At 40.2% G+C, this 27,719-nt stretch overlaps 1 protein-coding gene across 2 annotated transcripts in view; it reads right to left on the bottom strand.

Moving 5' to 3' along the window:
• lrp1ab (low density lipoprotein receptor-related protein 1Ab) overlaps positions 1–25,987 on the bottom strand; it is an 89,133-nt gene extending 63,146 nt beyond the window's left edge. For both annotated transcript variants that reach the window (XM_015967901.3, XM_015967902.3), the window contains exons 1-2: positions 25,685–25,987; positions 10,373–10,513 (exon numbers count right to left, since the gene is read on the bottom strand). In XM_015967901.3, the coding sequence (XP_015823387.3) occupies positions 10,373–10,513; positions 25,685–25,757 (214 nt within the window). In that variant the 5' untranslated portion in view covers positions 25,758–25,987. The remainder of the gene's footprint in view (positions 1–10,372; positions 10,514–25,684) is intronic.
• Between the last annotated feature and the right edge of the window lie 1,732 nt (positions 25,988–27,719).

Here is a 27,719-nt window from a genome sequence, read left to right as displayed (position 1 = left end):
TCCCTGAACAGTCTCTGGTGATCTGACGTCCAGCTCTAATGGAGAGAAGCTCCTGGAGCGCTGCATCTCTCCGGTTCATCATCTCAGCTGGTTCTGTTTACAATGCCACACAGAATGTATGCCGTAGTCAAAGCTAAAGGCGGTCCAATGAGATCTTTGAGTGTGTGTGACCTTTTTTTCTGGCCGGGCAGTGTATGTGTTCATATGATTAAGATCTGTGGGACACCTCTAAAGATGGGAAGAAACCCCTCCCAAGTAAATGGCTGAATAGATACTCTGATGACATATTTCTAACTCTTAACTAGAGAAGCAATAAATGCTCAGATTAGGACAGGAATTCATGGATTTTCAGCTGCACTGGTATATATGATTATTTATATGAACTTTATTCAACCAGGTAAAAACAGATTAAGACAAAATTTATTATTTGAACCAGTGGCCTAAAAAATGCAAGGCCTTTTGATGTAGGAGAGAACACTCAAACACAAAACACAATTTTAAATTTCTTTTATATCACCAGAAGCTTCTTAAACTGAATTGGACGTTTGGCAAAAGTCCATGCATTAAAATGAGAAACGCAGTTGGTGCACCTCTGATTTTAGACCAAGATCTGAAGTAAGTTGGGTTAGGGCAAGTTTCTAGAGTATACCCTCCCATTCGCAGTTCTCAACTGCTGGTTGGTAGTCAGAAAGTTGCAGCTCAAGAGACCAGAGCCTCTTTCCCACAGTCTCTTTAAGGTGTGACTGTCTGGCTTTCAATGAACTTCATTCACGCAGAGTAAAGGATGATGGGAATTCAACCACTGCTGAGGCTTCTGAGGCGGACTTGTGTACAGTCCTACAAGAAAAAACCAACAGTGGCCCCTCAGCAACGACTACTTGTGTTGCTAAAATACTGACCGGAGCAGCAGATATCAGAATAAACAGAAAAAAGGTGTGGAAAACAAGTTTAATGGGGAAATTTGCATGAAAAGAACGATTAAAACAGAATTTGGTGTATTATAAATGGTCACATAGGTTTAGCCTCTAAAAGCTTGGAGAAACTACACAAGATAGGACCAACAGGTTAATGGAGTCAAAGTGTAACTCTTATTATTAACTATTATTGTTTTACTGCCTATTTAAATGTGCACGCCAGACTTCAAAATCAGAGGTAAAGACTTTTTCCCTCCAACTCCTCGATGCCTGAACTCAACCATCCCCCACCACTCAGTCTCCAGTATAGTTATGCAACGACCTTAAATTTGGAGCCCCTGTTGATCCTTTGTCCTGAGCTTAAAAGCTTGCATTTCCTTCTGCTCTTGGGTTCCATGGCAGCCCCTCACTGACTGCCATAAAGTCCGCTGTCAAGTCAAATTAAAACGTTATGTCAGTTGACAGGCAGGCCAGTCCAGCGACCAACTCTCAGCTCTGTTGAATCCCACTTTGCAATCTGCCACCTGAAACAACTGAATGGGCCAGAACTTCAAAAAAGGAAGCCATGGTGGCATGCCTGCTAGCAGGTTGGCCTTTTATTTGAATGTAAACAACTGCTCTGTTTAGGTTTATCTTATAAACACTATCAGAAAGGTGTTCCATTTATGATAAACCTCTTTGCACACATCACCTCGGAGCCCAGTCCTGATGTGTATAACGTATCAGTGGTGTCCTGTCTGAATATACAGAAGGTAAGCAGGGAGGGTCAGAGTTGATCTAGTGCCAATTTGCCTCTGAGCCAGTGGCCGAGGTGACCACAGAGTTAAATTAGTGTGCATGTGCAAAACTGCAGACAGCATGTGTAGGGCACCACACCAACAACCCCAGTGCCACCCAGTTGATTCTGTCTGGATTCTGTAAAACACACCCCATCACCAGCGTGACTGACCACATGAAAAATCAGTGGCAAAAGGACAGATTTTTAAAAACAATACAGATAAGTCCAAGTGTCAAAAGGCCCAGTGTGGTTTACTGAAAAAACATTTTTAATGCTGATTTCTGACTTTAATTGGTTGAGATTTTCATGCAGACTGAACATGAAAATAATCTCCTACACCTATTTCCTGTGTTATTTTCTGATAGAAAATAAACGGTGAAACTCTAGGATTTAAAAAGCCTGACAGATCTACGTCACACTGTCACTTAACATTCATGCATTCATCGATCTTGACTTGCAACGGAAAAGGCTGTTGTTGTTCTAGCATCCAGGAATCAGCAGACAACATCCTGACTCGTAAAAGCTAAACACGACAGAAGCTCCTCCAGGCTTGTGTTATTTGAGATAAAACATCCACATTGCAAGTCAGTGGTAGAGTCGTGTTGCTGTTGTTATCCAATCCAAGGCAAGATGTCCTAATATCAGGAAATAAGACTCCAAATCCTGCTGTCTGCTGCCACTCTCTACGGCAGCAGACTTATCCATGCTAATCCAAGCAATTCTAGGCCCTTTTTGCCCCGATACGGCTTGCAAGGCATTCATTTCTACCAGAGACCACTGCAAATGTTTGGATTAAACAAGTTTCCCGCACCTTTAAACATAAAACTAATTCATAAACTCTACTAAATGTATTGTAAAACGTTGGTTTATGTCTGAGGTTTGTGCATTGTGGTTGTCTTAAAACAGCTCAAACCTCCTAAATGTCATAGCTGTTCATGAAATTTTGTTTTAGAAACTGTTTCACCTCTGTGTTTCACATCATGTTGTTATTTAGCAGAAATATATATTTATTGACATTGTAATAACCACAGAGAAATGTAGGATTAGACATGTTTTGAAACAACAGGAATACACTTTGACTCACTGTCAGTCCTGAAACACCTAGACTAGGAACCGAGACTGTTTAGGAAGCTGTCTAAAACCGATTAAACAATAATTATTTCTAACTTTTCACAAAAACACTTCCAAAATGGCCTCAAAAACATCCCTCTGTGTTTGAAGACTTTTACTTAAAGCTGAATTATTTTTGTAAAACAGTATTAGAAACATCTCAGTCAATTAAATGTAAAACATCTTCATCTTTGTGTTCAATTTCAAACATAACCAAACAGACATGGTGTGAGCTGAGCAAACAAGTCAACTCTTCAGGCAAAAAGAAAGAGCAAAGATGAGATACGAGGACGGGGTGACTTCAGTCTGGCTTGTCTCTGCACACAGCAAGGGAGGAGGACAAAGGGACACAGGAAAGAAGGGAAGATGCAGAGGAGAGACGGTGCGGAGGAGATGGTAGGAGGGTAAACAGTGCCTGCGTGGCGTGAGAAAGTCCTGTGTTTGTGGTCTGTCGATAGGCTGGTGAAGCTGAGGAAGGCTCAGGGCCGCAGACCAAAGGGATTTACTGGGCTTTGCTTCTTCCTCTGTGGAAGCAGCGTGTCAGCCACTGCCACTACAGACACACTTGCCCCTGCCTGGTGTCCCCTTCGATTACAGTTACACGACAGAATTCAAACCACCTCCCACCTCACTGTTAAGGGCGGTCTTTATATAAAGCGGATCAGAGCTAACAAAGCAATTTTCACTCTCACCTTTTAGCCCAAATGCTAATCTGCTCATTTTTTTAAAAAATTCTTCTTCTGTAAATCCAATCCTTCCATGCCACAAGCGCAGCAGTGGGATCTACTTAGTTGTCTAAGAGAGACTGCTGAGGCATGGTAGTGAAAAAAAACATGAGCCCGTCTGGAAACTATCCAGAGGGAACTCAAGGGCAAGCGATGGGCAGATAGCCTTGTTGTGAGGCTCATGGCTGCCAGGGTCTGCATGGACATTATAACTCAATCTTCACATCAGACCTTCCTTACGAGCTCTGCCCCAGGCCATGGACCAAAAGTGTGTGAGAGCCAAATGACATGAGAATGAAAATGGTTCAGTAAAATATAAATACTGAACATTTTACAATTAAAATAGTCTGGCTACGTTGGTATTAAATCTAATCTCTTCAGCCCAGGGGGAGTAAGTTTCATTATGAAACTACATTCCAAGAATAATCCACCCAGAATGACTTTCTACAAACAAACAAAAATTAGTGTGTCTGTTTAAGTCAGACTTTTATTCACCACTGCAGACAGTTTACGAGATGACTTATGAATAACCTGTTTGTTACTGGCTCATTATCTCTGCCTGAACGAACCAGAAGAACACGTAAAGCAAAGAGAAAAGAAGAGCATTCGCGTGACCAGCATACAATTCACCCACTGCTTTTATTCCTTCTGTCGAGGTTTTGATGCTGAATCAGAGCTAAAAAAGGTCCAACTAGAGAATTAGACGCCAGCAGTTGTTGCGTAAGGCTTTTTCATGTTGAAAGAGATTCCTTAAAGGCGGATGAGAAGATGGAGAAAGTGCCTGCATGCAGACTTCTTCAAACATCTGTTCTGATTCACCAGCTCAACCACAATGAAAGTGGTTCATGCAAGAATCATAATTGCACACAGACCTGACAAAACGAAAACAAAAAAGGAGTCTGCATTTCCCACAACAACTTCTCTGAGGCAGATACAAAATGAAATATGAAATTAAATGGTACAAACTGAAATGTAAAACGTTGGCGGTCAAAAGCTTACGTGTCCAGCCGTTTTTTTTTTCTCACTGGAGAACTATTGCCTGAGAAAATACAATATGTTCAATCAGAGAGGATGATGGTTTTGTTTGTAAAGCACAATTTTTAACAAAGAGAAAAAATAACACCCTTTTCCAACTTTTAATCTAACTTTTCAGATACAGCTGTTATCAAAAAACAGTTGATATAATAAATTACATATACAGTAAGTTATAATAATCCTTCTCAGGGGATCAATTTTGATAGAAACTAGCAAATAAAGCGTGACTAAGCCTACTGAGGGCACCTTTATAAAGATGAACATTGTTAAAATATTTTCCCAGAAAGTAAAGCTTTTTCATTTATGCCTTTTTTATATATAGAACACCAAAAACCTAAAATATATTCCTGTGAAGTAGTTTTTATCCTGTGAACAATTAAAAACACCTGTCTGCCACTACGGTTATTTTTGTTTAAAGTTGGTCACCAAGGCAGGTCAGGCAATGGATCAGAGGAGGTTAGTCTAGTGTTTAATTTTACATGGAGCTGAAACCAAAGTACAAAACTCAGGTGGTTTTATTGTTGTGTAAAATAAGTGTCTGTTGGTCAATGAGTAGCCTTTGTGAGCGTCATTTCAGTCACTATTAGTGACGCTAAAAACAGAAACCACCTAGATAAGACAGACTTTACAAGGAATATGTTTTAACTAAAATAAAGTTAATTCAACTGGTTCACTGTGTCAAGGATGCAAAAAAACTTTGTATTTGAAGGTGAAACTCGAAAAAATAAATAGATAAATTGTCTCATTTGCTGTGTAGTGAATGACTCTAAATATGTAAAACGGACCAAAATATGGTTATTGTGCATTTGCTAAATTCAGTTAGCTGTGGTGGACATCTTGAATTGAGTCAAGTGCAAAAGTTCATTGGTTTTAGATGTACATCTACTCATAACTTATATTTAAGTAGGGCCTCAGACTGCAACAGCACAGAAACAGCCTTACTTAAAGTTCATAATGACATTGCTATGTCTGTTGATAGTCAATCAATCAATCAATACTTTATTTATAATGTCCATTTCATGCAAGGCAATGCAATGTGCTTCATGACAAATCAATACACAGTGTCCTGTTATCCTAGTGTTATTGAACCTCGCGGCAGCTTTTGATACTGTGGATCACTATGTCGTCGTATCTCACCTAAGCCATGATGTTTGTATTAGTGGCTCAGTGCTTAACTGGTTTAAGTCCTACCTGACAGACAGATCCTTCTCAGTTTGCATCAACAATGCCTCCTTTTGCAGTGCTCTTCTGTCTTGTGAGGTGCCACAGGGTTCCATTATTGGTCCCCTCCTTTTTTTATTTATTTGCTACCACTGAGTGCAATCCTAACTCGGTATCACCTGTTCTTCCACTTTTACGCTGATGACCTTCAGATTTACCTGCTTATAAAACTGGTAACAGCAATATTCAACTCAAAACAGCAGCGTGTCATTTTTGTGGGGTTAGTTTTAAAATTTCTTAATTTTTGGTGAATCAGCCAGTTAACGTATTAGTTCTACTTCCTAATGAACTGAGTAAGATTAAATTAAAATGGGTCTTTTCAATTTATTGCAATCCGGATTTTTTATTTACCAAGAGTTTGTCTCTTTTACAGACCTACTAGCTAACTCTATTAAACTAGACACCATGCAGTTACTGTATCCGTCATGCTGTGGTGTTCTTAATGACTGTTTCATGTTGAAAGTTTTCAGTAGCATCAGCAAAGGATTATTCCCAGCAAATGTTTGGCCACCACAAGAACAACATCTAGACAGTTCCTCACTTTACAACATCTACAGACTAGTTGTGAGTTTCATGTAGATCCTTTGTAGATTGTTGCATCTTAAAAACAAGATGATGGCCACTAACAGGCTGTGTAAGTTCGAACTGTTCCTAAAGGGCGCCATTATGAAGATGTCAGACTTGTGAAAATGTTTCAGCGTCGCTCGCTTGTACAAGTCAGAATCTCACTACCATGTGTTTAGAATTATTTTAAAAAGAAAAAATAATATTCTGAGGCTTATTTCTAAAAGTTGATCAATGAACTTAACCAAATTTGAAAGTGTGCCTAAATTATCACAGTCTGTAGTCTTGTTTGGTAGAAATAGTTGACATTAATGAAACCATTAGACTTATAGATACTTCCAGAGGTCACAACTACAAACAGCTCTTGTTAGTGCGGAGTAAGGGAGGAAGCTGTAAGAAGAGTTAGCTGACATTCTGTCCAAATGGTACCAATTAATCGTAGTCAACACATTTGCAGATAAACCACAGCATCAATACTCTTTGGTATTCCCCCATATAATCAAGCCAGCAGCTGAAGGATGCTGATATACAAAAGGACTGTCAGACACTCATGAGATGCTACAGACGGACAAGTCTGTCTTTAGCTCCTCAGCATAATTACAGCCTGGGTGAAAAGTTTGGAAATGACAGGCAATTAGACTCTTAGACAGTGTGGAACTGAGGAGGACACTTGCTCCCAGCATGGAGAGCTGCTACAAGTGTAGCTCAAAGGTCTCTCACTCAAACAGCAAATCATTTCATGGCTGCAAACAAAACAAGTAACAAAATAAGCCACAAGGCTTGAAATTCTGCTAATGAAGATGTTTCAACAAGGACACTAGAGCCCATTAGATATTGGATTAAAGAAAGCAGATAGCTAACTGCACATTGTAAATGATGTGCAACCCAAGCTCCATATTGGCAGTGTGGACTGGCTGCCATGTCACAATCTCTCATTAACAGGCTGGGCAAGCTGTGGGACCAGTCCCACGCCAGGACAGGAACACAAGCAGGCAGCCAACACAGGAGGAGGGGGCTCAAAGTAAAGAAGAAAGATAGAAGAAAATAATTATTTTCTTTCTAAAGAAATCTGTGCATAACTCATTGCAAAGCATGTTAAAGTTAAAATTAATGACCCACTAGTTGTCACACACATTAGTGTGTGTGACATTTGTTCTCTGCATTTGACCCATCCCCTGGGGGAGCGGTGATCTGCAGACACAGCCATGCTAGGGGACCATTTGGTGGTATAATAACCCCTCCAATCTAACCCCAACTCTGCCACCGACTTGCAACACCGTCTCGTCTTCTTCTGCTTATCCGGGTCTGGGTCGCGGGGGCAGCATTCCAACAAGGGAGTTCTAGACTTGCAACATGGATGTTTTATCTCCACAAATAACAAAAATCCGGATGGAGGAGCTTCCGCCATGTGGTGATGTTGCTAATGCTAACGATTAGCTCAAACTAGCCGAGACATCCGCTGCTGATTCCCAAATGTTAAAACAAATTAGATGAATCCACAAATGCTAATTCAGTGTCATTTAGATCTGAGAGGATTTCAAAAGGCTAGATTTTCACTGTCATATCAGAATGTAATGCAGGAAAAAGGTGTAGAAGACTATTTTTGAGTTCAGACTGCATGAAAAAGAGTGACTGATTAATCAGAAAAGAACATTTAAAAATGGTTTTTAAGTCAACCGCACCTTTGACATAAAAACTGGAGGCGTTTGAGGCACGTTGGACCAAAAGCTAAGGATGTCAGAAGTTGCTTTAGCACAATTCTAAAATGACAGCACACTTCACAAATAGAAAACAGCACTTGCTGCCTTGTTTCCGAAGCTTTTGTGGTATTTTACAGACTCAAACTAAACAACCTGCAGATCTGAGCCTGCAAATGGAAAAGCTGTGCAAAGCGGAACAGGAATTTTCCATTCCTGAGTTATGGTAGGATTTTAAACACCCTTCATACTGACACCATGCTCCTTCAAACTCTTTCTGTCTCCTTTTAATGTTGGCCTAGACTCATTCACCCCCACCCACCCCTTCTTATTTTAATCTGCAGCTCTCCATTCTAAACACTACTTAGATTTAATGGATGGAACAACTTAACGACTGGATAAAATCACAGTCTGGCTGCTTTTATTGTGAAACTTAAAAGGCAAGGCCTTGCCTTTGACTGTGCTTGTTCGACTGCAAATGCGCAGAAAGCGAACCAGCAGTGAGGGACATTTTTTTACAACCACCTTGAAAACTAACACTGATAGAAGAGGCTCTCACTTGACTAAAAAGTAAAACAAGCAGATCAGTGTGTGTGGGATATGGGTAATTGGGCAGAACATATATTGAAGTTCTAGTGGTGCGCTGCCTCCATTTTTCCCAGCAGAGGATGAATCACACCATTGTCTGAGTCACTAAATTACATGAGTGCTATGAAAAACTCACTCAATTCAATTGCTTAGCAGAAAAGGGCAAATTAGATGGCCGTGGCTTGAATGAACGAATTAGGTGTTGCACACTTCAGATGACATTGCTTAAGTTCTGTGACTGCTGTTTACATAATCAAATCAATGGTTTTCCTGCACAGTGGAGAGGAGGCATTTATTATAGCAGTTTCATTTACCATTAATACTAAAAGGCAAGAATCCCAGAGGTCAGTATTAATTCTCTGAATAATTTATGCATAGAATAACAATTACTGTTACACTTTATGTGCATGTGGCGTCAACTATCTGAAATGTTTACCAAATTCCATTTATCAGTACTTTATTGTGTTTCATCCACAACTGCATGTCCTTTAAAGTGATGGTGTGTATTGTCCTTGGAGATAGGGGGCAGTAGATACCTAAATCATTGCAAGCAAGCAGTATTTTTGTGTTGGAATAAGACCTTACCAATGGATGGCCATTAGGGACAAAAATACCTGGGAGTGCAATTTTTCAAATGAGTACTTTGTCAGATAGTTCAACCTCCAGTAAAATGACAATCAGACTCCTTTTCATCACTGGTAACAAGTGAAGAGGTAAATGTTTATGTAATGCTTATGAATGGCAAATGTTTTGTAATGTTTTGTTACAAGTCAGTAAATGCATTTTTGTCCTCATGGGCTCATGCAGAAGGAAAACATGGCTTCTAACATGGCATCACCCAAAGAGTTCCACCCACTCCCAAGTATTTTAGACCCAGGGGAGGACTGGCCTATCTGGCATTCTGGCACTGTCCCAGTGGGCCGCTTACCCAAGTGGGCCGTTTGCTCAGCTTGGGCCAATACGTGCGCAACCCCCACCCCCCACCCCGCTCTCACATTTGACGGCACCCCCACCCGCTCAGAGGGCCAACGCTCAGTAAAAATGCCAGGGTTGATTTATGGTTATATGTTCCAAAACTGCCAATATTTTTCAACAACTGGGCATCATTTAATAAATTTTCAACATTTCGATATGTTCAAAGGTTAATGGGAAAAACTACAGATTGTCACTTTAATGTCTGGTTCCAGGTCGCTTATCTTTGCATGTTAGACTAAGTACCAGAGGAAGGACAGATGTAAGGCGTGGCACTAAGCAGATGGTAAAAAACTATTAGAGCCTGTGTTTAAACAAAAAGGAAAAGAGTTTAGGGATTGAGAGGCGGACAAGGGAAAGTGGCTGGGACTAAACTCTCAGCAAAGATCCCTGAAGAGTTGAGACACGAGCACACACATCCCTGAGCATTCAGATCAAACAAAACTGAATAATAAGAGCTATAATTCAGCAGAGTGGCGTCCTTTCTACAAAGGTATACCTGCATCCTTACTCATGCCTAAATGAGACAAAGCATGGTGTTGTGGTCTCTTAAAAGCTATTTAAGGATGGCCATTTATTTTCTTCTGTCCAAAAACTAAACTGTGACCATGTGAAGATGAAAATAAAAAGATGCAACCTTGTAAAAAAGGTTAGTGCCCGACTGACTAAAACTGGTAATAACTCTCATCACCCTGGAGAACTTGGAGAGAACCTGAGAGTGGAAAACACAGCCCTGCTGAGAGTTTTAGGGGATATTTATGAACTCACATATATCTGGTGATTCATCTGAGCCATCCGGACAGTCCTTCTCCCCATCACAGCGCCAACCTTTGGAGATACAGGTCACCTGGTCCTTACAGGCAAACTGCTTGGGGTTGCACGTCTTGGGCGGGACATCAGGTTTTGGATCTGGGGGAAAAAAAAAGGTAAATCTTCATGGAAAAGTTTAGCTGGTAATTTTGTTTCAATAAACAAGACTTTTCATTTATTTTATTTTATTTTTTGTTGGAGCCTAAGCACAGTCTGGATAGAGAATAAGTCCAACTTCAGGTACTAAAAACCTAAATTCAGCTTTGTAAAGTAACATAAAAAGGTCAGACCAAGTTTAAAATTAAGTTTTTGTATGAAAATACTCACAGGCACACACGATTTTTATAAGCACCTTTACAGGTTTATAGCTAACAGTGATGCCTTGTATTTCTGGGTTAGTTTGTTGTTTTCACTTCTTCTTGTGGAAATCCAAATTCTGTCTGTTTTTTATTGCTTTTAAGGTGTTTTTCAACTCCAACCACAAAGGCTCTTTCATGTGTCACAGCTAAGATATAACTGGGCATTCAATCACCATCTGGCCCATGGGAAAGTGCAAAGCATGGCAGTTCTGGGCAGCAAGTCAGCACAGATTGTTGAAGTGTACTACAGGCTAGCAGCACTGCAGCAACACTCGTAACCCAGCAGTCGTCTGACACTGTTGCCACAATTCAACTAAAGAGAAAAACTACTTAGATGCAGCCTCAGTGCAGTATCAGCCAGTCAGCAGCATCACATTTCTGTGAATATTTTTAAAAATAAATGGTATCCAAATTTTAAATATATACAAATTTATTTGTTATTAGCGGCAGCATCTAGAGAAGTTACTCCACTGCACTTAAGACATTATAAAAAGATAAAAGGACTATGCATTGCTACATTTTTACTGCCATGTTTTGTGCTACACAATATTTGCAGCTTATCCTCCTGCACACATAAGAAATACATATTCAAGATACAGTAAATGGCCATATTGTGTGTTTTATTTATTTATTTTTTTTGCACACACTCAATTAATGTTGCTTTACGATCACAGCTATACATATAAAAAATTTAAAGAAATATTTGAACATGAAGCAGTAAAGGGTATAATCACATAAATCAATAAGAAACATATTTATAATATCAGCTGTACTTTTATGTTTTAGCCAGACCAAAGTCCCATTGATTTACTGCAGCCAGCCACTGGGGGTGTTTGTCAACAACTGCATTACATTTCTATTAACATACATACAGTCTGTGACTTTTTACACCCACAAACCTCAAACAGTTTAATTAAATTTCATGCCAAGTGACTCTGCTAAATGACAAACCTTATGATAAAATTAGCCTCAAATTTCTTCTTTTACTATTTTCTCATTTTTTCCTAAGTCTAGCACAACCTTTTTATGTTTATGAAGTAGGGATGTAAGAAAAAAATGGTAAATTGAAATATCGAGAATTTTCATGTTACGATACTGAATCGATATTTAACATAGTTGTATTGATTTCTGATTGAGAGTCTTTGTGTGGTGAAATTCAAACTCCGACTGCTAGGTGGCATCAGTTTTACTTTATTCATTCTAATGGATCGACAAGATCTCACAATAACACTGGATGTGTCTTGGAAGCGTCTGGCATGAGTTTTCCAATTAAATTCAATCTTTAAAATTTCAAATATCGTCTGGATTTTATTTTGCATCATCTTCCCATATCGTGAGTTCACTTCTTGTACAAAGGGAGCATTGGCGACAGTACAATAAGTGATGTTGTCCTAGGTAAATAATTTACACTTTCAGCTGACTTCATCTGCTATCGGCCGTTTTTTCCCAAACTTTCAATGAGTGTGCTAGCTTCACCACAAAGTAAATATTAATTATAGAATATAGTTAGTTTTGGTACAAAAGAACAAAACCATGTTAGCAAATGTATACACAGAAAATTCAGTCTTTCATATGTGTGGTTAAAAAAGCAGTTCAGGACATAAAAATAGACCATAGTGGCCATGTCAGTGGATGAGGTTGTTGTTCTGGGAAAGGACAATGTTGAAGGTCTCATTGTGATTCTCTGCAGGATCTGAGCCTTCACTCGCCCTGGATGGCTTGCCTTCCTATGTACTTGGCAGGCAGGGAGGTGTTTAGGGTGGGTGTTGGAGGGGGTGCACCGCAAGAGGGCTGAGATGTGACTGAAATCACAAGAGAGCACGGAGCTAGCGTTTCATTGCAATCACGTTCCCGTGACTGTCAGGCTAAGGTGGTTAGACCCCCGATCCTTTTATGTGACAGCGAAGCATGCATCCAACAATACTATTATCTCTTTTTTTGTCAAACTATTAGAGGCAGAATAGGCTGCTAGGATCAAAATGCAGCATACTCTTTATAAGAACAGAACGTTGATACTTGAAGAGATTAAAGAGTCAGAGTTAAGTTTCAGACTTTAGAGCAACAGAATAACCATCATGCCCAATGTTAGACACGACTGCTGCAGATGACTTGAAACCGGCTTTTAGACATAATTGACAATAGAAATCATAAATCTTTAATTTCATATTTGAGATATGACTGAAAGCAGTAGAGTAAAGCACAAACAGCACTGATTAGGTAAAGACAAGTGTGCACGCTCACAAATCTGTGAAAGAATTAAAAGGACAGGAAATGACTCAAAGCCAGCTGATTGGTTTGGTTTTCTGTCAGCAAAACTAACTCCTGCTCCATCTTTAATGACAGCAAATATCCACAATTCGTCTGTGCTTATGCGTTGTGATCTAATCTGCCAAAATAACCAAAAACAGACATTCTCAATAAGCCCTGAGCCGAAATGAGTAACAGCATCAAACCTTTTCAACAAGTGAAAGCAAGTGAAAGCATTCCTCTGGATTCTGGTTTGTGTGTGAAGCAGCTGGAGTGATCCAGCTATTCCTTATGAGCAGGCATTAAACTAGATAAAAAACATTGTGGGTTCTAATTATATCCTCGTTTTACCCACCAGCATGAAAATGGTCACAGAGGGGAGAACCTCAGAGCCTAAGTGGTTGTGGCTGATGAGGCGTTTGAGGACTGAAAGACAGACTGACAGAACTCCCCTTCAGCAGCCCTCTCTCACAGCAAACTGGAATATCGCTGACAGGGCTGTGAATTGTTAGTTCAGCATACAAAGATGACTTTTTTCCTCCTAAATTAACGACCCAAGCAATGACAGATTGTAAGATGTTCAAAGAGCCTATTGAAATGTTGCATTTATGTTCAGTTTTTTTTAATGGCGAATAAGAACGCCCAACGAATTTAATCAGATAATAAAAACACTAATGCAACAAGAACCTAATAAGCGTTTCTTCTTAATAAAATCTTTTCAATTAAAACAATCACAGCCAAAACTGAGACGCTGTTTGAAAACTCAGCTGTTAATAAAATGGTAAAGTAATATCAGAATAAGTACACTACATTCCCAGCTAAAAGTGGAATATTTATATTTAGACCGCTGACTAATATCCATCCAACAATGCTGACAGCACTGATTAGTGATTACTAAAGGGTTATTTTCTGGCCTCACTGGGAGAAAAAATAGAACAAATGGAAAGCATGCTTCTTTCTTTAATGACCTTAAATAGAAGAAAGAAACAGCAAACACTGAGTTTCTTTCAGTTGCTTAATGTTCTTTGTAAGTTGGTGCACGTTCAAAGGCTCTACAAGGCAAGTATGTCAATAATTATATTTTAAGGAGTGGGTAACTCGTTTAATCAACACATTTGTGTATTGTGTAGTGGTCTCTAGTAGGAATGAATGCCTTGTAAGTCATTCCCGTGGGGAACCAATATACCGGCGCACCATTTCTCAGACCTAAAGGTTGCCAACATCCTAGAGGTTTGTGCCAAAGCAAACAAAAAAGGCACTCTGAACTTTTTGTCTATCCTCATAATTTTGGCAAATGAATAAATCAAATATTAGCAAAAAGTTCAGGGCTGAAGAACTGCAAATCATTATAATAAAGCATTTACATGAACTCCTTCATAATTTAACAGAACAAACATTGAAATCCAAAGCCATCACACACCCAATGCTGTAAATTTTTAAGTTACTATACATTCAAGAATGTGTTTGACTTGATTTGACTCCAAGAGAGCTGCCAGACATTTGGAGCACATGTTGTATTTCATTACTCAGGTTCACTAGACCTCATCTCTGTCTAAGCAAGACACAACGAGCTGGCCTCAGGCACCATACATAGAAAAAGAGCATTGTACATGAGCGAATGAGCAATTGCATAAAAGTACAGTTTATGGAGACAGACTCCTCGAGCTTGATCGAGTGGTTTCAAGGCCATCTGTTCATCAACAAGAGGCAATTTAAGCTCTCTTTTGATGTAATCCAAAAAGCAATCTCAAAGGTTGAGAGGAACACTTTGGGATGGAACAATTTGAGGCGGTGAGTAAATATTGTTGTGGCACACCATTTCAGCAGTGATGGAGGCCTCCAGACAGCAACACCAGCTGGGTTGCAACATTGACCTATTTTTCTTCTTCCTGAATCTGTCCATCCAACTCCACAGATCAACTGCAGATCCACACAGAACATTCCAGAGCTTCTAATGGGTTTCATGTGTGGAACTTTACAACAAGAAAGTGCTATAAATAAACAGTTTGCATTGAAATTCAATGAGAAGACCTTTGACTCTTATATGTATAGGGTTTTGGTACGTTTTGATTTGGGATTTAAAATTTGTTTATCTGCTTCTCAAACTGAACCCATAGAAGTATTTAAACTAACCCAATGACATTGCGGATTATTCAGAGGTGAAGAAACAGAGCATGGATCTAATTAAATGCTGTGAAAAGACAACAGTACAAACAGGAATGTGAAATGCTGAGTAGAAATAAATAAAACCATGGTGCTGGCTGCAGAAACAATGACAAGAGAAAGCAGTGTTTCTCATCATAAACGACTTTGGATCTTTCTGGTTGGAGTGACAACGCACCAAAACGATCAGGGTAAGAAACTAGATCCATGAAATCCAAGTTCAAAGGTGTTGTCACTGTGCATTTCAAAACAATGACCCTTATGTTGAATCAAAAAGGCTTTAACTCCTCAACATAAGAAGCAATGTGACACTGCAGTGGCCTTTCAGTGGAAACTCTCTTACCTTTGACCATGCCCCGTCAAAAGCCAGTAAACCAGTAAAACAAGCTAGCAGTGGACATGTGTGACCTGGAATTTTTATATTATGCGTAAAATTAGATGCATATGCATCAGCAGATACCAACTTTCATTCCACAAAGCCTAGTCTTTATGACATCTCACAAGAAAAGAGTCCAGCGTTGATCTCGAAGGTAGCCTTGCAAGGTTATTGTAAGACACAGTCTCCTGCAGAGTAGGTGGGATTGACAGAAACTAAACTAAACAAGCTTATACAGCAGGAGAGTTGTTCTACACCAATCCTGAAGTTTCTGCACAGCACAGCTATGTGAAACCACAGAGAAACAGCCAATCGTGATTCTGCAAATATAAAAAAAAAAGAATAAAGGAGCCACAAAATGAAGGCTGAACCACATAAACTCGGGCATTCTCTTCAACTCAGAAGCCTGTAAATCCTGGCTTGAATTTGTTTTTTAAAGCTAACAGGAAAAGGTAGGAATGAAGAACCAAGTCAGAGCCTCTAATCAAGTTGATTTACTTCAACTGAGGGGTGACTGTTAAGTGTGATTTAATGACTGTGACCACCTCATTACTCTCTAAAGAAGGTAGCAGGAGGAATGTTACTGCCTAATGATGACTGGGAATGGCTCCCAAACAATGCATGCAAATAGGCTGAGGTCTGCTTTATGCCTATAGGGATGACCTCATAAACCCTTCATGGATGATCTTTAGACTTCCAAATAAAAAACCATGTTATATACCATATAGGACAAGCTAAATATATAAAATATTTTTAATAATAATGTATTATTTTATAGGACAATTGACTTTTTATTTAATCGACCACACACCCAAAATTGCTGATCCAATTCTGATTCTTCGGTACCATTGTGACCCAATCAGAGCAAAAACTGACTGGTTATTGGCTGCGACATGATTAGGGAAAGTATGAAGGACCGACCAGGAGTGAACATGGAAACAACCAAATGAGATAAAAAATCTTAATTATTTTACATGAATAGTGCTTATAATTCAGAAAACACTTTCCAGAGTTCACATTTTAAGGAGATTGATACAAAGATATATATCAGTAACTTTTCATCCTTTAAAGAATATTACTTTTCTCATACTAGAATGAACCACTATAAAATATGTATGTTGATTTAGACAATATATATATATATATATATATATATATATATATATATATATATATATATATATATATATATATCCATCCATCCATCCATTTTCGGCCACTTATCCAGGGTCGGGTCACGGGAGCAGTAGCCTAAGCAGGAAGGCCCAAACTTCCCTCTCCCCAGCCACTTGGACCAGCTCCTCCAGGAGAATCCTAAGACGCTCCCTGACCAGCCGTGAGACATAGTCCCTCGAGGGTGTCCTGGATCTTCCTTTAGGCCTTCTCCCGGTTGGACGTGCCCAGAAAACCTCACCAGAGAGGCGTCCAGGAGGCATTCTAATCAGATGCCCGAGCCACCTCAACTGGCTCCTCTCGATGTAGAGCAGACCTGGGCATTTTACGGCCCGCGGGCCACATACGGCCCTTTGGTTGACTTTGACCGGCCCGCATAAGTTTAATTGGAAATTACAAAATAAATGTATTTTCTCATTTTACCTCATGCATGGGCTAAGGCTGCATTGCTTTTATTTTGAAGTTGTTTTTTACGTGCACAATGACGCAATACGTATAGCAACAAGTGCCCGCGGTTGACATGGTGATTGTAGCCCCATAAATGTCCGCTGCGCTCATGCAAAAAAAAAGAAAAAAGAAAGAAAGATGCCGAATGCAGGATTTTCAACTAAAATTGGACTGCTAAGTATTTTTTTATTGAAGTCGGAGGCAAAGCCGTGTGTTTGGTTTGCGGGGAGGAGATTGCCGTGTTTAAGGACTACAATTTGAGTCGGCATTACGACAAGAAACAAAAATACAAGAACTCATCTGATGCTGAGAGGGCACGGACATCCGAAGCTTTGCTAGCAAAGTTGCAAAAGCAGCAAGGCTTTTTTACTAAGCTTCACACATCCAGGGATGCAGCAACCAGGACCAGCTTTGTGATGTCCCACAAAATAGCTAAAAACAGCAAGCCGTTTTCGGAGGGAGAGTTTGTCAAAGAGTGCATGGTGGACTCTGCCGCACTAATATGCCCTGAAAAAAGGCCCATTTGAGCAAATCCCGCTGTCCAGGCGAACCGTGACCAGGAGGATCGAGGACATTGCGGGGAACCTGGAGCTTCAGCTGCAACGTGAAGTGGCAAGTTTTGACTTTTTCTCATTGGCCTTAGACGAGAGCTGTGATGTCCGTGACACAGCCCAGCTGCTCGTATTTGTCCGGGGGATAACGGAGCTCACAGAGGAGCTGGCAGCAATGCGGTCGATGAAAGGGACAACGACAGGGAGTGATGTTTTTACAGAGGTAAATGCGTGCACGGACACTGGGATTGAAATGGGAGAGACTGTCAGGTGTCACAACAGACGGTTGTCCAAATCTTACAGGGAAAAATGTCGGACTTTTGAAACGCATGCAAGATAAAGTGACAGAAATCTATGCAGATCAAAAATTGATGTTTTTGCATTGTATTATACACCAACATGTGTTGTGCAAGTCAGTGTTAAAAATCAACCATGTTACTGATGTTGTTACTAAAATAATAAACTTCATCAGGGCACGGGCAATGAATCACAGACAGTTTGTGGCTCTTTTGGAGGACTCCACACAGCTGTCAGATGGCTCAGCCTGGGGAAGTGCTGAAGAGGGTTTGGGACTTGAAAGCAGAGATTCAGGATCTCTGCTGGATTTCTACTCTTCTCTTAAGGAGGAGAACTTTCCAAACCTGAGGAGACATGCTCAGAAGATGTTGGTTCTCTTCGGCTCTATTTGTGAACAAACATTTTCAATGATGAAGTTTACAAAATCCAGGTATAGATCCTCTCTCACTGATGATCATTTTGCTTCGCATCTCCACCTCAGACATTCAACCTGACTTTGATGCACTCATTAAAGCCCAGCAGAGACTAGATTTCTATCACTGAATAAGAAAAAAATCGCTTAAAAACACAAAATAAGGTGTTTGGACCACACATGTAGGCAACTAGCTGTGACACTTTTTTTTAAACCTCTTTCTCAAGATCACAGTTCAGTGGTTTTATTTTACAGACAATTCTGTGTGTCTGTAGAATGCTAAGAACCTCTTTCCAACAATATTTGAAACTCAAAATGTGTTTAGGAGTGAATGTGACTGAAACTGTTAACTAATATAAGTCACAAATGTTTAACAAAAACCAAATGCGCACTTTGTTTACCATTGCCTTGGGAAATTTGAATAAATCACATTTTTGTAAGCCAACCTCACTTTTTCCTTTTTGCTCATTTATAACATATAGTCTACTCTTACCAGCTTGAAAAAACAATGGTATTTACTGCTTTTTATAAAGAAATACCATTAATATTATGCATAATTGACTTCAGCCTTTTGGCCTGGCCCTCCACAATATTTTCTATTTCTCATGTGGCCCCATGGAAAAAATAATTGCCCACCCCTGATGTAGAGCCTCTCCCAGATGGCCAAGCTTCTCACCCTTTCTCTAAGGGAGAGCCCAGCCACCCTTTGGAGAAAACTCAGTATGGCTGCTTGTACCCACAATCTCGTTCTTTCGGTCACTACCCAAAGCTTGTGAAAATAGGTGAGGGTAGGAACCTAGATCGACCGGTAAATCTTTATAAGACAGACAATTACTGCAATATTATTCCCAAGCGAGGCGGAACGAATGCCAAAAAATTTGCGCAATGCCATGTTGACACAATGCCAGTGTTTTTATAAGACACACCGTTGCAGAAATATTACACCGATTTGTTGGCACGTGTCTTTTAAAAAGGGCTAAAGAAAAGCTCAAGTCTAAATCATCCAAAGATGATACCATAGTCATTTCAAACTAACGCCATTCCATAGCCTCCGCCATCTTTGTTGTTTTGCTCCGGCATAGCTCTGCATGGTACTAAGCCTGCCTATCAGCTCTCCACATACACAGAGTGATGTGATTGGCCCAGCCCAAACTTAGCTGAGCAAGTGGTAGACCTGCTGAGGCAAAATCCTTTACTACTGCTATGGTATGTCTAGATTTCTACGCTAGAGGAGAGCAGCTATGTGAACCTTGATGCTCAAGCTGAGAATAAATTGGATGCTTTTTGATGCACTGTGTGTTTTGTACTTGTTCCATCTTCTTTACTTAACCAGATGCTATAAAATACCACTAAATAAGCACAAGTTTAGCCTTCAGAAGGGTAGGTGTGTGATTCCAAAGGCATAACAAAATAAAGAGCCTGCTTACACTGTGGAATGTAACAAAGCCATAAATAAACATTTTTTGCTGATTATCTTGATCTTTTTATTGTTTGGAGTGGAAGTAAGTACAATCTAATTGGATTATATACACATGTTGTGGTTATTAGCCAACAAATAATTTGTAAGCTTTACTTACTCTTTGGATTCATCAATAAAATTCGTAAATATGGAAATATTTACCTATTTATTACGTAATTAGGATATCCGTGGATATGCCTCGGGGCACCACCCCTTTTTATAGGGGAAAAATGAATCCAAACCTCTATCAATCTGTCTAAAGTTCGTAAAATTCTTTTAACGAGCAGCGGTCATATTCTATCCAACAAAGACAAATTCACTTGTGACAAAACTTACTTGGCAATAACATTTATTAACTAATATAATCACCTCAGCTCCTCCAAAGCGCTAGCCAATCAATATATCAACCAACTGATTTTATCAAACAAACAACAAGCAATGAAACCATGGAATGATAATGTGAAGTAACGATCTAATCAGACCAGTGGGATGAGATGATGATGTTATCTGGCAGAGACAGCTGATTACCAAACTGGAGGGAGTTTTGAAAACATAATGGCAGAACCTTTGTTTGGCTGACCAAAGGATCGAACTGTGTGTGTGTGGAATTTAGCTTATCTTCCCAAACACGCACAATCGGTGGATTTGGGACACTGATCAGACGCGTATTTGACGGTGTGAGAAAACGTTCACAGTAAACTTAATCAAAACACTTCAAATCGCTTCACAAAGATCAAGAAAAAAAACAACAGATCAGTCATAAAGGCAAATCACATATCTAAACAGTCTGTCAGCCTGGCCACAGCATAAACAAACTTCGATATTAAACAATAAAGAAACGGAGCTTACTTCGAGATGTCCGTCTGCGCTTTTGGTACGGAAGAGAGAGACCGTCTGTTATTTTAAAGCAGTCACGTGGTCGACCGCTTGTTTTGGACTAATAGAGAAGCGGGAGAGAAAGACAGAGATAAAAAAAGGAAAAAAAAATCTTGAATGAACGAACACAAGGCGTCCCCCTCTGTGTCCGGGGCTGAGCAGATCAGATGGCGTTGTTCCGTTGATCTCAACAGCTAGGCCTCATGCACGCGCTGTCTGGAACGGTAGGAGCAGAGGCGGGGGGGGGGGGGGGGTGTCTCCTTACACCAGATGAACTGGACGGGAAGAGAGCGAGTTCCGCTCTGCGCCTCGACTTTATAGACTCGTCCAGCGGGTGGTCTCTGTGGCGGCCGGTATCCACTGGCCGGTCAGACTTGGCATCGCGTGATGACATCATCAAGCTGCTGCCAACTGCAGAGGATCATGGGACATGGAGTCCCTGCTGGAGCTGATATTGTCTACGCTTCAGGGCGTAGATGCACAGTCCTTTGGAGAACATACTGCATAGTAATTTTCTCATGAGGGCAGGACCCCAACACACAACATGATGAAAAAGCAATAAATTATTTCAGTCAGTCCCCTAGCTGGTGAAAAGAGCTGGAAATTTTAAAAAGCCCAAAACAAAAAGACAAAAAATATCTCCCATAAAGGCAGAATGAAATTTATATTAGTATGGTGAAGTACTGTGCAATATGTTCACATCTATAAATTAAAAAGTAAACTATTATTCACACAATTGTGCCAAATCGAAAGTAAAAACTGCATATTTTAATACTTGAAAATGGAAACCTGAAAGAGAACAGCAAGGCTTGATTTATCATCTGACAAAAGCGAATGTTAAAGGTCTGAATTAACCCAAACCTACACTTCCTGCTTTAATTAAAGAAGCCACTGCATTCCTTTTCAGGATCACAGGCTTCAAAGCGGGTAAATAGTGATGTAGCTGGCAGAAAATACCAATTACAGTTAACTCCTGTGATTCTGTCAACAAACAGTGCCGTCTCGCTCTCACGCCTACAATATGTGGGCAAAACCACACAAGCATCAATGCTGACCCGATTTTACCTTCTGGTAACAGTTGACTGCAGATTGGGGGATGAAAGTGAGCTCTATTCTCAGACTGAAGTCAAGAATCTCCATCTGCTGTCATCGTTTCAAGATTGTTTTCACACAGAATCAAAAAGCCAAACACCCGCACTTTAAACTTTATGTGAAATCCTGCAGATGCCAAAAGATGATCCACATCTGGTAATTTACTTTACCTCAAAAATCATTTGTTTAACCCACATTTACTTGTGAGAGTCTGAATGTCAGCAGGTCATTAACTATCCGAGTTGTCGGACTTGTTTGCAGCCAACAAAATCAGTGTCTGGTGAAAAGAAAGAAAAGAACACTTCCTCTTTGTGAGGTTCCAGAGAATAATCCAAGTCTGATTATCTGTTGAATTTGGATGAAGGTTGCTGAATTTTTGAGGCGGATGTTTCCAGTGGCGTTTCTGAGAAAAGGGTCCTTTTAAAAGGGTCAGGCAAACACGCCGCACGCTTCAGGAATTCAGCCTCATCAGCCACGGACCCACATTTAAACGTTCCACCGACAGGATTCTGCAGCTTCTTACAGGAGATGAGGATTTTCTACATATCTAAACGTAAACACTCGTGTTCTTGACTCAATGCTGCACTGTCAATGAAAATGGCTGAAAACTGGATGTAAAATTAATATGTAGATTATTTCTTTGTACAATTAAAAAAAACTGCAACTTCTAATATTATAAATAATATTCAGTTTGAAGTTTTTCAACTTCATTAATTTGAATTTTTTTTACATTAATTTCTGGAGGATTTGTACAATAAATCAGAAAACAGATGATGAATCACTGAAAAATTAATTCCCTGAAGACAGTCAGATCTTTATAATCAAGACAATCCTATGATGAATTTTATTAGAAGCTTGAAGGCGTAAATCAGAAATGGCAAAGCTGTTCAGAATAAGCCAGACTGCTGCAGGGGAGTTGGTTTTGTTGTTCAAAAAAAGAGCCAAGTTCTCCAGTGAACCAATATTGCTTAATGCATCCAGGACCTGATGCTGTCTGTGATAAACATCACTAATGAAAAGAGGAAGAAACCTTCAAAATAAAAGCCCTGTTGTTTCTAACAACTAGATCAATGATTATCTTCTGAATATTGTTATAAATCTGGCACATTTTAAATGCAACCAATTTAAGACAGAAAATTAAACCAAACAGCCACTTTAACCATTTTAAATGACTGTTCCAGTTAGACACCAGTAAATCAGCTGGTCAGAATGACATGATAGTAGTCTGTTGCTTCTATTTTTAACTCAAAAGTATGTAAAAAACTGAGTAAAAGACTTAAGCCACCACTCATGCTCCTAATTTCTCCTTTTCCTCTTGTCTAAAATCTTTTCAGAGACTCATGGTGATCCATTAAATGATGCAATGGTTCCTTCTCTGTTTTTTGTCTGTCTTTGGGTGTACGGCGCTCCTGCATTTTTTCTGGAAACTGGAAATTATTAAAAATGTATCTGGTCAGTTGGTCTCTCAACACGATTGACAAAATTTTTTTCTACGATGAGAACGGGAGAAGGGGCTCCCGGGTGCCCCTCTGGGACAGGGCCGGTTGGGCATATCATGGACTCCTGGAAACAGTGGAACCTGATCTGCCTCTCTCAACTGTCTGCAGAGGATTCTGAAGACGTGTGGATATTAGTGGTGTTGGTGTCAGGTTTCTTGCTTTTTGGCCTGAGCAGTTACCTGGCTTACCGGAAAATCAATGAGCTGTCGAGGAATATTGGCTCAATCCCGGAGCTCAGGGATGGATTACACCGCGCTGTGAACGCACAAACTCATGTAATTGTCGAGATGAGTCGTAAGCTTGGAACTTTGGCTGAGATTCAGACTCTGGCACAGAAGGTGGATTCGATCAAGGAGAAAGTTGACAGATCAGCACGGATTGGGATAGATTAATTACGCCATTATTGGATTTAGAGGGGTTGAAGACGAACAGAACTTTAAGACAGAGAGGAAATTATCTCTGTCTAGCCCCAAAACAAGTTCTTATCTGAATCTGGTGCCCTTGAGCCTGTGAGGCTGAACAGATTACTCCCCCTCAGAAGAAATGTGGAATGCGGACGTCGCCATGACAACTCTGTCTCCCTATCCCAGCCTGGGCGGGACTGCGACCGGTGAAGGCCGCTGAATCGTTTCCAGGAGTCACTGTGCTTTCTAAACCAAACTACCTCCCTCCCCTATCCAAACGGAGGTGACGAGCGCTGCTTATCTTGGCTGCATGCACTGATGTGTGGAGAGTCCCCAACCCTACCTCCCCACCTAGTGGACACTTATGTTGTGTTATGTCTGAAATCTGTTGCATTTCTGTCTGAGGTGTTTTTTGCATAGCAAAGCTGCCCCCCATGGAGGGTAACTCTGAAGTGCCTTTTTTTCCTCCACCTGACTCAATCCTCATATATAAAACCCTCTGATCTCTATTAAGGTAGCTCGACTCAGATTGCGAATGACCATAGTCACCAATTCTTGTCATGTGTCTATGCCTATGTATGTATGTCTGATCTCAGAATTGTGTGTACTGAAACTCTAATTTCCCTCTGGGATTAATAAAGTATCTTTGAATTGAATTGAATGACTCATAGGTCAATTTTGAGTAGATCAACAGTGAGAAACAATGGGAAGATTGAGGTAAAAATATAAAAGCCTGGATGCTTGAAAGGAAAATACAAAGAAACAACATTTTTATCTAACTACGTGTCAACTTCAGTAGACTGGTCCTTCGCTTCACCCCTCCCTCACCCTCAGCCATCCCTTTTCAGTCACATCTAACTTGGATTAATGGTCTCCCTGTGTCCAGATGTTGCATAGTGACGGAGGAGGAGGGTGGAGCTTGCATACTTGTGCAACCTCAGCGACAGCTTTCCTTCTGAACAGCCCTAATTTATGTAAGATCCTCTGAAACAGAGCAGGCCTGTAAAAGTGTGAAGCAAAAGTCTAGATTTGAGGGTGTTTGCTCTTCTGTTCCGAAACTCTGAGTGAAAATAAACCCAATGACACTTAAAATACATGTAAGTAAATTACTTTCAACTTATTTTCAGTTTTAGAGGTAGAACTAAATGTTGATACCGGAAATAAAATGTAAAGGGACATCCCAAAAGGGGGCTAGAGTTAGTTCAACAGTCATGTCGCAAGAGAAATGGTGCACTTGATACCTCATAATTACCATCAGGGATTGGGGAGCATTAAGGAGCTCCCGGGACGTAAGAGGATCAATGTACGACTATTCATTTCACTCTCAGAGAGCGCCTAGCTGTCACCAATAAACTGTTATTCCCAGTGGGGCTGCACGTCGGGACAAACCACGCCATTAAGAGACAGCAGACAAACGCTGTTTTCATGCGCAAAGTTACTGACAACAAACATGAAAACTGATCTGAGATCACCCCCTACGTCTTCCTAGAGTTCCGATTTTACGAATAAGCACCAGGATGCTGCTATCAGCTGCAGACATTAATAAGGCCTGGTATTGTTACTATTATTATTAGGGGGATGAGATGAGACGTTTTTGAGTAAACATCCTAAATGTTGCGATGCTTTTTCTACCTGCTGAATATTCAAACAGTGAATAACCTCCCTATCTGCTGTCCCCACAGGAAGGCCCTTTTTGTCTGCTCTGACGCAGACACATATTTTAGGCCAGAACACATCAGTGCTGTTTATTTGTGCGGTGCATTCCCCTTTTAATAAGTCTTGTGTGGCACAATAATACCTTAGAATAAATACAGCCTACAAGATCCGCTTCTGCCTTGATCGCAGGCCTGTGCACAGATGCTTTGCTGTGAGAAGTGCTCTGTGGGGGGAAAGGATGACACAACAGGCTTCTTACCTACGGTTTCACCGTTAGGAGATATGACCTCCAAGCAGAGAATAAATCCCAAGTAGAACAACCTCATCGCCATCTCCTGAGCAATGCCCGATGGCACTGCTGGTAATAGAGGAACAGTTGGCTGGATTTGTGAAAGCAAACAGCCCGATCAACCACCTCATCCGAACCGTGAGTGGTCCGGGGTGCGATTGTCCCTCCAGTTGCACCCTCAAGCCTGTTCAGACGAGCTCCGGCGATAAAAGGAGACCTGCTACAGCCCTGATGAGGCTACAAACGAAGCAGCAGCGCAGTCAAATATATTTATGTTAAATTATCGGTATTCAGACATCATGATGCGTGTGTAGCCTCTTTCTCCCAGTCTGTGCCTGTCGATGGGGGTCTTCTCTACTTCACAGCTCCCTGTGCCACCGGAACCGTGCTGCTGCTGTACGCACAACAAGATGCGCTTCAGATACTGAGTGAGTGCGCTCGGCTCAGTCCGTGCAGATCCCCAAAACCCAAACGGAAAGGTAAAAAACAGGTTTGTTCCGTCGGAGCGCCAGCGTCTCCCTGCGCATGTGGGTGCATGAGTGGATGGTCAGCCTCTCTCATACGAGCTCGTGACGTAACGCTCAAGTACTCAAAAAAATGGGATTTCTAAACGATTAAAGTGCGCATGCTCAGAAGTCACATCTTTCTCTCTTTTTCTCTAATTTCATGCGCTTTTTTCGCGAAAGGCTTTCTTACCCCTGACCGCGGAGGAGGGAGAATATATGGCAAGCCTTTTTAACATTTAATAAAACTAAGCTCTCGTTTCTCTACTTGTAGCATTCATTCTACAATTATAATGTCTCCAGATTTTTGAACATAACTTGAAAGCATTTGTTTAATGATTAATGTGGACGTCCGATATCGTAATTTATTTTTGAAATGTGATTTTGGCTTAACAACATTGTTTTCAGTCATTGTTAAATGTTATGAAATCCGTATAATTAATAGTGACACATTCCTGAATATCTGCAACATTTGTGACGAATATGAACGCAGAAATGAAATAATGCTTTGCGAAGTCTGTTTAACTGTTATATGATAAATTGGCTTGCCTTCAATATAAACTGGACGCAACAGGCGCTCATAGAGCAGCCATGTTGGCTCAACGTGAGTTTAACTGCCTTCTTCACAAGACAAAGTTGATTTTACTTTAAACAATGTTCATAATATAATACAACATAAATGTCTGCATTTTTTCAAGAGTTTTCTAACATGGGACTTTTATAAGTAAATTTAAGAAAGCAAATAACGGTCTTTAAAAATACATAACTACATTGAGAATAATCAGTTCAGATATATTGTTTTTAGTTTATATGGAAAAGCAAGATCAGCTGAGGTCAATGTTTTACTTCAAACTCAGTATTTTTCATCAAAGCATGCCCCCTAGTGGCGGAAAAATTCTACTTGCATGATACTCATCAATATAGGTTAGGATCTTGTGTAAGCCACTGTAGAGACAGGGGCCACCCTGGACAGGCCTCCAGTTCACCCCAGGTCAGGTCTACACAGAGACATAGTTTTGGTCTTTGGGAGGAAAAGCACACATGCATGAGTAAAAACATGCAAACTCCGTACAGAAAGCTCATAGCTGAGATTCAAACCTGCGACCTTGCTTCAAGGCTACACTGCCGACTGTGTGTTAATGTTTTCAGTCCAGAAACATCTAAATAATCTCAACAATATTTCCACTAACGATGAAACATTTCGTGTTAATTTTATTTTAGTTAAAGTTATTTTATTTTATTTTATTTTTTTATTTTTATTTTTATTTTTTTTTTTGCAAGAGTGGAAAAATGCAAAAGGTGCGAGATTGAGTAATAATCCCGATCTGGTGCAGATTCATTGTTTAAAGTCCAATGAATTTTTTTTATGGAGGATGATCTGTCTGAGTAAACAATTAGAGGTTTGGATAGATTTCATGTTTTAGTTGGCTGGTTAGTTTAGTTAAAATAAATCCATGCTTTGGAAATTCAGACTTGAAAAAATGAAGCTAGAATTATATATC

The sequence above is a fragment of the Nothobranchius furzeri genome, chromosome 15, assembly GCF_043380555.1.
Source record: "Nothobranchius furzeri strain GRZ-AD chromosome 15, NfurGRZ-RIMD1, whole genome shotgun sequence".
In the NCBI taxonomy this organism is placed as follows: domain Eukaryota; kingdom Metazoa; phylum Chordata; class Actinopteri; order Cyprinodontiformes; family Nothobranchiidae; genus Nothobranchius; species Nothobranchius furzeri.
This window is presented reverse-complemented; position numbering and strand designations above follow the sequence as displayed.